General features: G+C 38.4%; 1 protein-coding gene across 1 annotated transcript; it reads left to right on the top strand.

The window, feature by feature from the left end:
• The first annotated feature begins 2279 nt into the window (after positions 1 to 2279).
• Positions 2280 to 13307, top strand: CZH5orf34 (chromosome Z C5orf34 homolog). The gene is made up of 12 exons (XM_066338592.1): positions 2280 to 2474; positions 2766 to 2855; positions 4902 to 5545; positions 6159 to 6254; positions 7994 to 8117; positions 8942 to 9033; positions 9247 to 9316; positions 9614 to 9784; positions 10183 to 10271; positions 11005 to 11097; positions 11930 to 11970; positions 12716 to 13307. Exons 1-12 carry the CDS (start codon positions 2280 to 2282, stop codon positions 12907 to 12909), a joined length of 1899 nt encoding a protein of 632 aa, XP_066194689.1. The 3' UTR covers positions 12910 to 13307.
• Positions 13308 to 13392: the final 85 nt, after the last annotated feature.

Below are 13392 nucleotides of genomic sequence, written 5' to 3'. Positions count from 1 at the left end.
TAGCCCATTGTTGAGATAGCCCATATGATAGAGATGAGTCATGAGAGGTTAAACGGTTATTTCACCTGAATTTTAGCATTTACAGATTTCAAATGCACTGTGTAAAGTGTTTCTCATCTACAGGTTTCTGAAAATGCCTTGCAAATGTACAATGTAAACCTTTTCAAAATATGTATTTTCTTAATGGCATAATGGTAAATCAGTGGAGGCACAGAAGCATGGAAAGCAAAATTTGGAAAAGATGTGAAGCAAGGTTCTTTAGCACTGGTTCTGAAAAGAAACAGACTTTACATTCAAATTTGAGCATAAGACCCATGCTTTGCAGATCAATAAAAGTATGCATGCTATTTCCCACTCTTGACAAATTAATTGTGATTAGTGAAAAAATTAGTATTTGAAAATCACACTTGTTTAAAGTAATTTCGAAATGAACTGCACAAGTTGCTGCTTTTGCATGTGCCTTGTTGTTCAGTGATTTTCATATCCAGAAAAGAAGTCAGCTTGTTCTCAGTATTTTCCTTTAAAATCTGCAAAGTTCTTGCTACTGGCTTTTGGCACCCTTTTTTTTTTAAAAAAAAAAAAAAAAAAAAAAAACAAAAAAAAAAAAAACAGATGAGGTTACTGGGTTTTAACTGTTGGGTTTTAGAACAATTAACCACTAGAGAGAAACAAGATTGGCCCAACCACATCAGGTATCACAGGTATCACAAACTGCTCATAGCTCAGATTTTGTTTTTCAGTAGTTTTGTTTTCCGTTGTGGCACTGAATGTAAGTGACAGGCAGTCTGGTTTGTACTAGAAATCTTTATTTCTCACTAGAACATTACTTCCTTATCATATTCTGCCTTTCCTTCCTACTACACGCAGCTCATTGAATTACTGACAGTTCAACTATGCAATTTCTCTATGACTGAATAATAGTTATGATCCAGTTGATGCCTGTGGATCATTAGTTGATACAGGAACAGAAAATGACATTTCAGCTGATTTGCCACCTCTACTTCAGCCTGTGACCTACTTCCAGAGTTCCTATGCTGAGGGTTCCAAACAGAGCAGTGACATTGCCAGCAAAATACAATGCATCATCCATAAATAATAGTATTCATAACTCATTCATAATCCCAATATATACTTTGAAACTTGCTTCAGGCAAGTACTGAACAGAATAATACTCATTAAAAAGGAGTATTGTGAATAGAACCAGGTTGTTTGGATGCATGGCTGCGTCAGCAGCCACTTGACTGGGTCATGATCTACTCTCTGCTGAGACAACAGCTGTCTAGAATGGGAAGCTGTATGGAACACACTCAGTCCATGATTGCACTGATCCGAGAAACCTGTACTTCCCTAAGCAGGTAAGGGATGATCATTGCAGTTAAGAGAGACCATATGTCTCTCATAGTGGGGATCTTCAACTGCTAAGTGCTGGGAGTGAGGGTTGGTAATAATTGTCACTTAGCTGTGAACTGTCACTCCAGTCAAACCCAGCTTTGATTAAACTGTAAGTATTGGGGGGCAGGGGGTGTGGAGGGTGTATATAATAGTTAAAAAAAAAAGGGAATTAGGCATATAAAAAATGTCATTTGGCATCATGGTCTTTATCTCTGTTTAGATAGAGCTTTTACTGTGCAGTTCTAGGTACAGAGCTGTGTGTTGCTTCACCCTGCCTTGTGAATGAGTGAATGAAAAGCAGGTGTCACCAGAGTATTATTTATCTGGAGTATGTTGTAGATGGTTTCCCAGAGGTGGTTCTGTGGGGAGATGAGGAATGAATGGCCAGTTGCTGAGTTGTGGGCTTGCTGCATAGGGATGCGGGAGAAGCAGTTCTGTGCGGAGCCCTGCTCTGCACCGGGGCACCTGTTGAACGAGGTGTCTCTTGGGGAGGAACAATTACAGGTAAGTGGGGGGGGGGGGGGGGGGGGGACGCCTTTGTACTGCTAGCTTTTGTTTCTGGAGCAGCAAAAGACACACACCCACATCCGTTTTCAGCAAATAAAACTTATTTTTTAAAATAAGTATAAAGACACTGTATGCAGTTTCCTTAAGCTTACTTAATAGATGTGTGTATCGATGCGCTCAGTTTCCGTCGGAGAGGAGGAAGGCGCGGCTCCCTCGCCGACATACTGCGCTGGGGAGGAGCTGGAGAGAAGGTGGGGGAGGCTCGGGCGGAGCTCGGGGCCGTTCGGAGGAGTTCGGGCTGTCGCCCCGCCCCGCCGTTCCCGCCGTTCGGCCGCCTCTGCCCGCGCACCTCCCGCCCTTCTGGCTCGGCCTCCAGTGCGATGGAGGCGGAAAGGCTGATGGTGCTGTTCGGGGACGACTCTGTGGAGGTGCACTACGCGGGGGGGTCCCGCTTGCTGCTGTCTCCTTGCGGCTCCGAGTATCTGTACGAAGCCGCGCTCCCCGCGGCCGCCCACCCGCTCCAGCCGGCGGAGATCACCCGCCAGCGGGTCGCTTTCGTCGTCAGCGCCTACCGGGTATGCTGTGGGCAGTGCCTTTGGGGACGCTGTCTTTGGGGACGAGCGCTGTCCCTCGTCCCTGCGCCGTCCCGAGGAGCATCCCTTTGGCAGTGCCAGGGTTGCCTCCCTGCTCGGGGACGGGGCGGCCCGGGGCTCACGGCCCCAACAGTTCTTACTTCTCTTTGTAAAAAAACGGAGGGGGTTTCGTAGCCTCAGCTCCACAGAATGTATGAAATCAGCATAAAATTTTATCACGGCATGTAAAAACTCATGAAAGCGTTGTTTGTTTTCTCTCTGCGCTTTCAACAGGAACAACTTCTACGAGCGCTAGATTTCAGGAACGCCTTTTCTTCTCGCCCATACTTGCCTTCACGTGTTATACCTCCAGAAAGAAAAAAGGTGGGATTACACATTACACGTGTAATGCTTTCGTAAAACAAACTTCTCTAGCGGATTTAATATAATTTCACATGCACGTGTGTGAGTACAGGCCATGGAGATTTATCGAGTGCGGTTTGGCTAATGGAGCTGTCATCTTTCTTAAATTACTGTCTTTTTAAATTACAGTTTTAACTGTTGCTTAGACCTCTGTTAATGCGTTTTCTTTGTAGAATGAAACGCTACAAGTAGTTTATTCCTAGCAAGGGTAAAACCTAGGAATTTGTACATTGTTACATTTTGGCAGTAGAAACTTTTCAAGACAGTCACAGCACAAGGGAGGTGTTTTCCGAGGTTGTCGGATCTCCCCATGGAAGTATCCATGTGAAAATGCTGCTGGGGTCTGTGAGAGGAATGGGTCTCTCTGTGGGAATGGCCACTCCAGGTCATATTGCAGAGACCAGTTTAACATTTCTGGAAGCTTTGCATCTCTCTGGGTGTTGCCACTGAATATGAGTGTCTGCACAGCATGGTAGGAGTCTTTAAGACAACTGATTAATCAAGTGAGTTTTAAAGCTTTTAGACTGATCCTTCATTAGTAACACACCCTTCATACTGATGTTTAGCTGCCTCTCTGTCACTCAATGTCACAATATACTTAATTAAAATACATCAGTCCTTACCAGTCATGCACTCACTGCAAAGCACAGCAGCAAAGAGCTGATGGTCTGTTCTTAGCACTGAGGAGTAAGTTCCACCTTCTCTCATGTCTTGGAAAGATTTTGCTCTTTTGGAGATTGGCTGATTTTCTTTTTTTTTTTTTTTAACTTAGAGCATCCCTTGTGACTATCTGCTTCAGGATGCTGAAGGATAACTTTCCTAGACCACAGCAGACACCTTACCATGTTGATTGGCTTCTCCCCCACACACACTTTTTTTTTGTTGCTTTGGTTTCTTCCCGCTCAGTTTGAGAAAGACTCCTGGTTATCTTAAAGCCAAAATAGTCTTTTTAGAGCTCCTGAGATTGTCCTGGTCCAGCAGTCTACTGTCACTTTATTGTTCTGTGGCCTGTTATCAAATAGTGCCCATGTTTTCAAGGCCCTTGCTGTTTCCCACACTTTAGCAGTCCACCATAAAAAACATAAGAGTTTCTAAGCTTCAGCTCTCATAACAAATTGTTAATAAGCCGAGGCCTTGCAGAGTTGACCTGAGGCCTGTTACTATCAGTGACAGCACTTTCATGGGCACAAAATCACTTAGATTGCATTATGCTTGAGTTCAAAACAACTTGTTCTTAGGTTCTCCTTTGGCCACTCCACCCACTCACATGTCCAGACAGCTCCATGAGGGGGAGCATCTTGTCAGCAGTCTGGCCTGTTCAGAACAGCAGCTAGTATTCAAAATGCAGGTTAACTGTGAATGTATATTCAGTGGTATCACTGTATGTTCAGTTTGCTCTTGTTCTATTCCTAGAACTTTCAAATATTTCATACTGATTAAACTGCTAGTGAGCACTGAGTGTATTTTCATGGGACTGAGAATTACAACACCAGGATCCTGGTTGGTGATAGCCAGCTCAAAGCCCATCCTCATATACAGAAATATATATACGTATATATAGTTAGGATTGCCTTTCCTCATTGAGGTCACATTATGTTTATCTCAACTAAGTTTTACCTGCAACCTTATCTGGTATTGATTATTTTTTAGTGTCCTTTTGCAGTTCTTTATCGAATTCACTGGTAATTGCTATGAACAAGATAATTTGGCCATTCTCTACCTCGTTTCTGAAGAAGCCACTGGAAACAAAAACATGTACAGTTGTGCCTGGTCAGTTGCTAATGCACCTTACTAATTTATGGCTGGGTTAAATTAAAACATTTAATTTTAGACAAAATTCTTTTAGCACAGGAGGAAGCAGATATGAAGATTAGATATTTTGATAAGAGCAACATTTCTTGCCATCATCTTGCAGAAGGATTGAATTAATTTAAATGTAAATGCTTCATTGCAGTTTCTGGGAGGAAGGTAATTTTTATCTTGCTGCAATCCTTTTTCTTGTATTAGATTCTTCTCAGTGATATCTTAAAAATTAAATGGCCTGACCCCGCGACAGCTGATCTGACAAGACGTTTAGACAATGGCAGTGTGAAGATCTCATCTGTAGATGGCTATGCTCACCTTTACTTGTCAGAATTGCAGCAAGAATTTACAGTGGAGTTCTTATGCAAAGTCAGCCAGTCATCTGCATCATCTCCATGCTCCACTGAAAAGAACAGCAACTATCAAAGTGGAGATCAGTGTGGAAAACCAAGTAAAAGTGCTGCTGCAGAAGTCTCATCAGAACAAAGAAGAATAGAGAATAGGAATAAACGTGGCTGTGCTGAAGGTAAATACAGTAAGCCAACCAAACTAAAGGACCAAAGAGATGGAGATGGAGTACCTTTGTTCTACACAAATTGTTCTTCTGAATACACATGGGTTACACAGCGTTGGCCTGTTTCCTTGTGCCCAGAAGAATGGAAATACCCTTTGTCCTTGGCACTAAAATGCTGTAATGTACATACTGTGGAAAATGTCATGAAGACATATGAGAAAAACAGCTGTACAGCTGTCGAAGGTGATGTTATAGCAGACCCTGAAACACATGAAACAGTTTCTTGTTTACCTGCAGCTTTGCCACTCAGCTGCAGAGCCCCACACCTACACAGGTAATTTAAACTATTTGCTTTGTAGTTATTAACATATGCTTCACAATTCTACAGTTTCCATCTTCAACTTCTAGTGAAATAATTGAATCCTAGCTATAAAAAAAAAGTTAAAAATTATTATCAGTTGTGGCTTTCTAGGAACTTCTTGAAACATAACATTGTAAAACCACCATTCTAACCTACTGTAAACTACTGTAATGAAGGTATAGTAATCAGTTCATATTAAAAAAATATTTTCTGACATGCTGTATGAATATGTAAATGAAAAAGAATATTGAAAAAAGAACACAGGTTTTGTGTTGGAGTGGGTTGGTTTTTGTCCTTTCAGTTTTGAAAAGATAATATTTCTGAGGTGGGCCAGTGGCATATGTTGTCTGTCAGCATCACTAAAAATAAGAAAAAAAATTTGCAGGATCAAGAAGTTTAATTTGGTAACTAAAGCAGATCACTACGGAATTGGAGGACTCTGAAAATAGGCATCACTTTATTTTTTAAGTAAGTGTGCATGCATCAGTTCTAGTTACAGAAATAATTACCAGCAAACACACTCACACACAAAAGAACAACCAACATATGGACTTAGTGAGGCTTTCATTGTATTTTACACACACAGGTGGACATTTTGTGACTTCTTTCAGAATGAAGATATGGAGAAGTATTCATTCCCTCGGCTAATTCAAGTTGTATGGTGCCAGGGTGTTTTCTACAGGTATGTAGGAAATAATTTGTATTATCTGGAAGATGATATTTGTGTGGGAATTAAAATCTAAGATGAAATGTCTTACTTTGTCCCTTCCTCACTCTTTGAGAAGTGGAATACAATCTTCATGTCAGAGTCTCATTTTTTCTGCTGTTTGTTCATTGGATTTCACTGTTGGAGTCCAGGACATCCCCTTGGATGACCTGAGACCCGAGGAAGGGAATTTGAGCCCTGGATAGGGGGGTGTGGACCCAGTCCAGGGGGCTCTGAGACCTTGGCACAGAGCCCAGGAAAACACCGGGTTTGATTTTAGTCCATGGGAGAGGCTTCTGACACAGAGAGAGGAATTGCAAACCACCGGGATATGAAAACAGTAGTTTAGCACAGTAGAAGATACAAAATTCAGTAGTTTTAGGGTTCATGGAATAGAGGTAAAGGGGGACAACATGGTGGAATTTGGGTGGTACCTCGTGTCCTCCTTCTTCCTCATCCTCCATCTTTTGGGGTGGTGATGGCACAAAGTAGTTAGAGTGGATTGGGTCAAAGTAGAAATGACACTTTTGGTGTGGGCACTAGGTATTGCTACAAAATAGTAAATAACCAATACATAGTTATCTGTATAAATGTAAGGGAATATCCCATCTGTGGGCAGTGCCTTGTGTCCCAGCTGCTGTCTGGACCTCGGCTGGGAGCAGAGAAAATTCTGAGATACCAAATAATAAACAACACGAGAAACATGAAAACAAACCTTGAAGACTCCGCTTTTTTATACCAATGCGACTTGGGGCTTTTAGAGGGCCAAGGACTTTAAACAATCTAAATCTCGGGTGAGGAAACACTCCCCGAGACTTCACATTTTCTAGCACAGTGTATTATCAGGTCTGAATCTGAGATCATGTTTAAGTGATCTGATTATATGATTTCTTAAAGGTTTACTAGACTGCTGGAGAACCCACAGATTTCACTTACAATAATGGTACTTGGTTTCTTTGCAAATTAGCTTTCTCCTTCTGCTGCTGAAGATTTCCTAGTTTAAAAATGTTTGTCTTCATGACCTACATAGTTCACATGTTCAGGTGTGGATTTTCCTGGCAAATCACCTTGTCTATATGGTTTGAAAAAAAAAAAATCCCCACAAAATCAAACAAAGAAATTTTCAAATTGAAATTGCTACATCTGCTATTAGCACCTAAAAGCCTTTGATAAAAGGCTGTTTAAATTGCTGTTTAAACCTTTAATCTTTCTGCTGAGTGTTCTTCATTTTTCCTCAGTGTAATTCCTAAATTTTCATCTCAACTTAATAAAATGTTTAGCAGGACTTGAGAGTATTTTCAGAGCTTATTTTCTCAATTAAGACCTTCAGATTGTTCAGGAATTGTTCAGTCTGGCAGTTTTCTGGCTGGTCTAATGAGAAAGTTGGATTTTTCCTTTCAGGATCACTGTGTTTCGTGGTCAGTGGAATGAACAGCTCTTGAGAGGTGTTTACTTTACATAAAAAAGGTTTTCCTTAGCTTATTTAAATCCCAACCCCATGCACATGTGGAAACAAAGATTCTAGTAATGTTAATATTCTGTATCAAAAGAGATTATTGGTACATTCCGCTGCTTGTAAAAGAGTGGAAATTTTTCACATGTGAGCTGCTGAAAATGTGTCTCTGTTTATTGTTTTCTTCAGGTTCTTAACCTGTTTTGCTTGTCCAGTGACACAGCATTTTAAATACTTGCTAAAATCTTCTTGTTTTTCATAGATTTATCCATGGTAGGACAAACATTGCAGAAATTTATCCTGGGGATGACTCATTTTTCAAGTCAGAAGGAGCATTTTTGGGAAAATACTTCATACGTTATGCAATCCAAAAAGGAACAAAGAAGGTACAAAACTACTTAAAAACTAAAACTATTTAAAAGGATGTTCCAAATTCCTTCAGTTTGCAGCTTCCTTTGCATTATAGTCCCTACACTATAATGGTAATTACTGTAATGCTTCAATCAAGCCATCAGTCAAAAAGATGAGATTATTCTTTCTGTTTCAGAAGGTATTTTTCTAAATTTTACACAATAAGAAAATTCTTCTTCATTGTAACATTTATTTTATCAAACTCGAGAATAAGAGTCTACAACAATTTCTCACTAATTTAGAAGTTTAGTCATGAAGCTAATGTATTGATTACAGTTTAATCTCTTTGTACTTGGAAGTGTTTTCTACTGTATGAAGACAGAACCTAGAAGATGCAGGTTTTGTTCTGTCTTTGCTGTGGACCAGCTGTTCAGTGCTGGAAAAAGGATTTTGCCTCTGTGCCTGTCTGTTAAGTTCCCTCAGAGGAGGGGTCCTCTCAAGTGCTAATGCAGAGTCTTTGTATTTTTAAAGCAGAAATAAGGATCAGATTCATACTCTTGGAACCCAGCCTTTAACCTGTAGTCAAACATTGCCACTTAGTAATGACCTGCAGTCCAGTGTCTGACAAGAGAACTTCCTGGTTCTTACTGAGTGTAAAGAAAGTGAATATTTGAAAATTTCTTCATGCAGACGTAAGCTTAAGGATACACTTTTCAATGGATATTTGTGCATGTTCTGTGGCAGATTTAAATGTGCTTATAGTCGGCTTCTGGGATGTTAGAAATTTCATAACTTGCTCTTAATTCTGTTTTCATGCTATGGTACCTGCAACTAATTCATCTTTCTGCTCTTTACTCAGGTGGAAGAAAAAATGTATTCAGTGAGCAGCCTACCTCCAGATGTGCCAGGACATCCATATTCTATATTCTCCATCATTACTCAGGCAACAAAGTAACTTTACCTTTGTTACATTAATTCTGCTGACTTAGAAAGGACAGGAGTTAAAATTACACAAAACATTAATTATTATCTTAAGTATAAAAATCAAAGGAAGTTATCTTAGCACCGAGTACTTATTTAAACTTACAAAACAAAATTTGCAAGTGCTTAGAGCACATAATAGGAATTAAATGCTTAATACTTTGGGTTTTTTTCTCTCCTCAGAATACTTCAGTATTGCTGCAAAACAAAATTGTCATTAAGTCATAATTATTATCTCTGCTGCTGGAAAGTGGTATGTAGCTGAAAAATTATAAATCTTGTAGTGTTATAAGGATGATTATACAGGCTACAGGGAACAGGACTTAATCTAGAGGGAGGAATGGTGAACGTATCCTGACAGATTGGAAGGCAGATATTTGGGAACCAAAAGCATGCCTTTAAAAGATATGTTTAAGAAACAATTGCATGATGAAGAGAGGTGGTTGTGATCTGGAAAAACACGTGAATTAATAACCTGGAACAGATACAGACAGTTTTAAATATGTAAATAGCCTTTCTTCAAGTTTTTGATGTATTTGTTTTGTTCTAGGTATCTGAGACTGATGGACGAGAAATGTTGCCAGTTTTGCTGCATGAAAAGGCTATTCCCAACATAGGAAGACTGATTGTGTACTCAGATCATAAAGTCCATGCTGTTTTTTTGGATAGGATGACCGTGACTATGGTTTGGGATTTCAGCTCTTCCCATAGTGAGATCCAGGTAACCTGTGACTTAGAGGAAGGACTATTCCTAAAACTTTCCAGGAAAAAGTGTTATTAGGAAACAAATGAGAATACCAAACAAAAGTTCTGATGCCAATAAAATATAAAAACAGACAAAAAAATTGAAAAATCTAGAGGTTTGGAGACATTTTTAGAAATAATTTACTCTTGAATAGCACAGAGGAAGAGTTGGGGCTTTACCACATGTTTTTCCCCTGCATTTGTTATAGCAGATTATAGCAGGTTCTATCCCTAGCAAAACACACATTTGCAAGTTTTAAAGTGGCTTGTTCATAGATACTTTATTCTTAAATTGGCATACTATAGTTGCTTTTTTTTTTTCCTTTGGACTGCACCAGAAAACTAATATTTGGGTTTTTTTTCTTTTCTTCTAAGATAAATGAAGATGTAGGCTGGTGTAAGATAACTACTCCTGATGGGCTACAGCAGCTAATACAAATAAGTCATCCTGGAGTCTATGAAAGGTAATTTAAATTAATTGCTTAATTTAAACAATTGAAATATAAAAAATTATTCTCTGTAAATCCTCTTTTATGAAGAAACAGTACTTACTGATAACAGTACTTACTACTGGTAGGGATGGACCAAACTGTCAATATCAATATAATGAAAAAAGCTCTATCTTACTTCTGGCCTGCATGACTTAGGGCCACTGCATACTGTGATTCCATTATAACTTTATGGCAATCTCTATTTAGAAAAACAACTAGAGCTGCAACTTGGCATTTACTTCAGTGAATTAAAAAAAAAAAAAAAGTGTTTGCCCTATGTAGAGCTGATATATAGAACTGAACAGCATTTTATTCAATTTTTGCTTTATTACAGATATCGACCTCCACCTGCAGATTGCTTTTTCTAATATGCTTGTTCCAATTACAGCCTCATTATGGGAATCATCAGACGTTCTGTGCTGCATTTTAGCAAGCAGATATTCACAAACAAAAATCAACACTTGTACACTATTCATTGCAAATTATCCTGCTTTGTTATAATTTACTATAACCATATAGATCTAAATATGAAGAAGATTCTAGACCAAAAATGGCAAGGCAAGCTAGGAGAAAAAGCTAGATTTTGAATCATAGCTTTTTCCTTCAGATCCAGATATATTCCTTAGTGCCTTCAGTTTCTTGCTCAAAAATGGAGTTTATTTCTCACATAAATAACTATTTTTTTCGAATTTTCATATTAACACAGGTACATCAAAACAGCAATAGAATGGTGCAGAAGTTTGAATGAAAGAAAAAAGATTGCTGAACATACTGCACACTCTGTTACTGAAGAAAATTGGTATTCATCTTTAGCCTAAATAATTGACTATAAATAATGTTGAAAACAAAACTCCAAAATATTATAAGCTTTGAATTTTATATCTCGCACTTCCTAGTTGTCAAAAATCAAAAATTATTTTAAAAGATTTATTTATTTTGTATATGGTTTTGTATTTTTCCTTCAGTATTTAAAATGTTTGGTGACTTTCAGGTGAAGGTTGTTCCATGGAGCTTTGCCTGTCATATTTGAAAATCAGAATTATGGTGACTTTGTCAAAGGACAGTTAATGTTACAAAGCCAATGTCTTGCAGTGAAAAGAAAAGATACCAGACTAAGATGCCTATTAACAGAACATCCCACTGTCCAGAGCAGTACTTAGATCTGCCCAATGACACTTGTATCTCTTGCTGACATATTTGTCCTTTTTAATACATACTACTGACCAAAAATCTATTGACATCATCTGCAAACATATTTGGATATTAAAAATTTGCTAATTGAAATCATTTACAGTTGTACTTGTTACTTAAATTATAGCAGATTCATTTGCTAAATGCTGACGCATTTTAGAGCTGATGAAATGAAAATTCTATATATATTTATATGTACTTACAGCAAAGAGAGTATTCTTAAAGCAGAGACCCAATTTGGAAACACAATTGATTGACAACGTCAGCCATTGAATATTGGTATCAAAGACAAGAGAAAACGCTTTATTTTCCAATTGGATTTTGCTGATTTAATTTTCAATATTGCTGGAAACTGTTAAAAATTAAAATCTGAAGTAGAAAATATCTTGAGAACCTTTTATGATACTAAATCATGTAATAATCTTTATTCTCTTGGATAGGTCTGCTGATGCTGAGATTGAAAAGATACAGAGATTTAATTGTATCCTTTTGAAATCTATAGATTTTTTTCACTTTTATATTCTGCTGTTTTATCTGTATGTTCAACTCTACACTTCAAATCATCAAAGCCTCCCTATCGTGATCTTAGCTTCTTTAACTGTCTCACTTTTAAAAACAATTTCACTTTCTTATTTATCTTTTTAACACTTATTTTGTGGTAAAGATTAAAGAAAAAAGACAAAAACAGTGTTGAAGTACAAAACTAAAATGAAAAGTCATCAGAAAATAAAGCTCTTTATTGTGTATTGCATCAGTTTTGCTAAGTGTCATCTGCTGATCTGTTCTTGAAAGAGGAACACAGTTGCTTTTGGGCTTGATGTTGCAGTACAGTATCTTTCTGTTTATCAGCTACCTTATTATTGTTCTATTGTGTTCAGCCAGCTCAAAATGTGCACTGTGCTGAATCTGCTTAGAGCTTCTCTATCATTGTCTTTAAGCCAGTGTTCACTTCTATTAGTATGAAAAGTGCATGCTGTTAAACAGAACTGTAGCACCCATTTTCTTTTCAAAATAACTTTTGGATAAACTGAAGTCTAAAAGGCATTTTTCTATAAATGTTGTAGACATTTTAAGTTATACAGTCTTCTTTTTTCAGCTGTATGTAATTATCATGCTACAAAACGGGAGACTTTGCTAGGCAGAATGATGAATACAAATGCAGAGACTATTTTTTCTCTTTAGAAGGAAGAGTCTGAATTTTTTTTTTCTTAACAAAGTAACACTAGTTTTATTAGACAATAGCAACATTCTGAAAAGGACATCTGCTGCAAAATGCAATCCATCTGATATCACCGTTGGCAAAAAAGAAAACAGGGGTGAGACGGAAGAACTCCGTGAAGGTTGCGTCTTAGAGGCTTTGGAAAAAACTTCCAAAGTCATTCAGGATATTGAATCTCTGCTTGCTGCTTCTGGGAGGTGAAGCCGTGTTCCATGTCCTCACAGGAGCTGTCCCAGCGGTGTCTGAGGAGGCTCTGAGGGGAGAGAGGAATGAAGGCTGGAGCCGGAGGGACAAGTCACCAGTATATCCCTGGTGAAGTCCGTCAGTGCCAGTGTAATATCAATAATAACACCAGTGTTATATTTGGTATAGGCAAGGAGAACAGTTGAGATAATGGAGCACTGCTGTAGAACTAGATCAGGCCTGACCTGACAATGCTGCTTTTAATGGATGGATATATGTTCGAATCAATTTCATTGATAGATCGCTGCTGAAATTACCAGGCAGACACGGGAAGTTGTTCACTGTAAAAACGTGCTTTTATTCATGTGCTTACACCTAGAAGTCTTAATACCAAATAAAATGTTTTCCAAATGTTTTTGCTAGCGCTCTCTTTGAGTAAATAAGTACTAATTTCCGGAGAGAAGACACTTCTCTGCTCTGCGGCCCACAAACACCCCCTCA

The sequence above is a fragment of the Sylvia atricapilla genome, chromosome Z (genome assembly GCF_009819655.1).
Source record: "Sylvia atricapilla isolate bSylAtr1 chromosome Z, bSylAtr1.pri, whole genome shotgun sequence".
Lineage (NCBI taxonomy): Eukaryota > Metazoa > Chordata > Aves > Passeriformes > Sylviidae > Sylvia > Sylvia atricapilla.
This window is presented reverse-complemented; position numbering and strand designations above follow the sequence as displayed.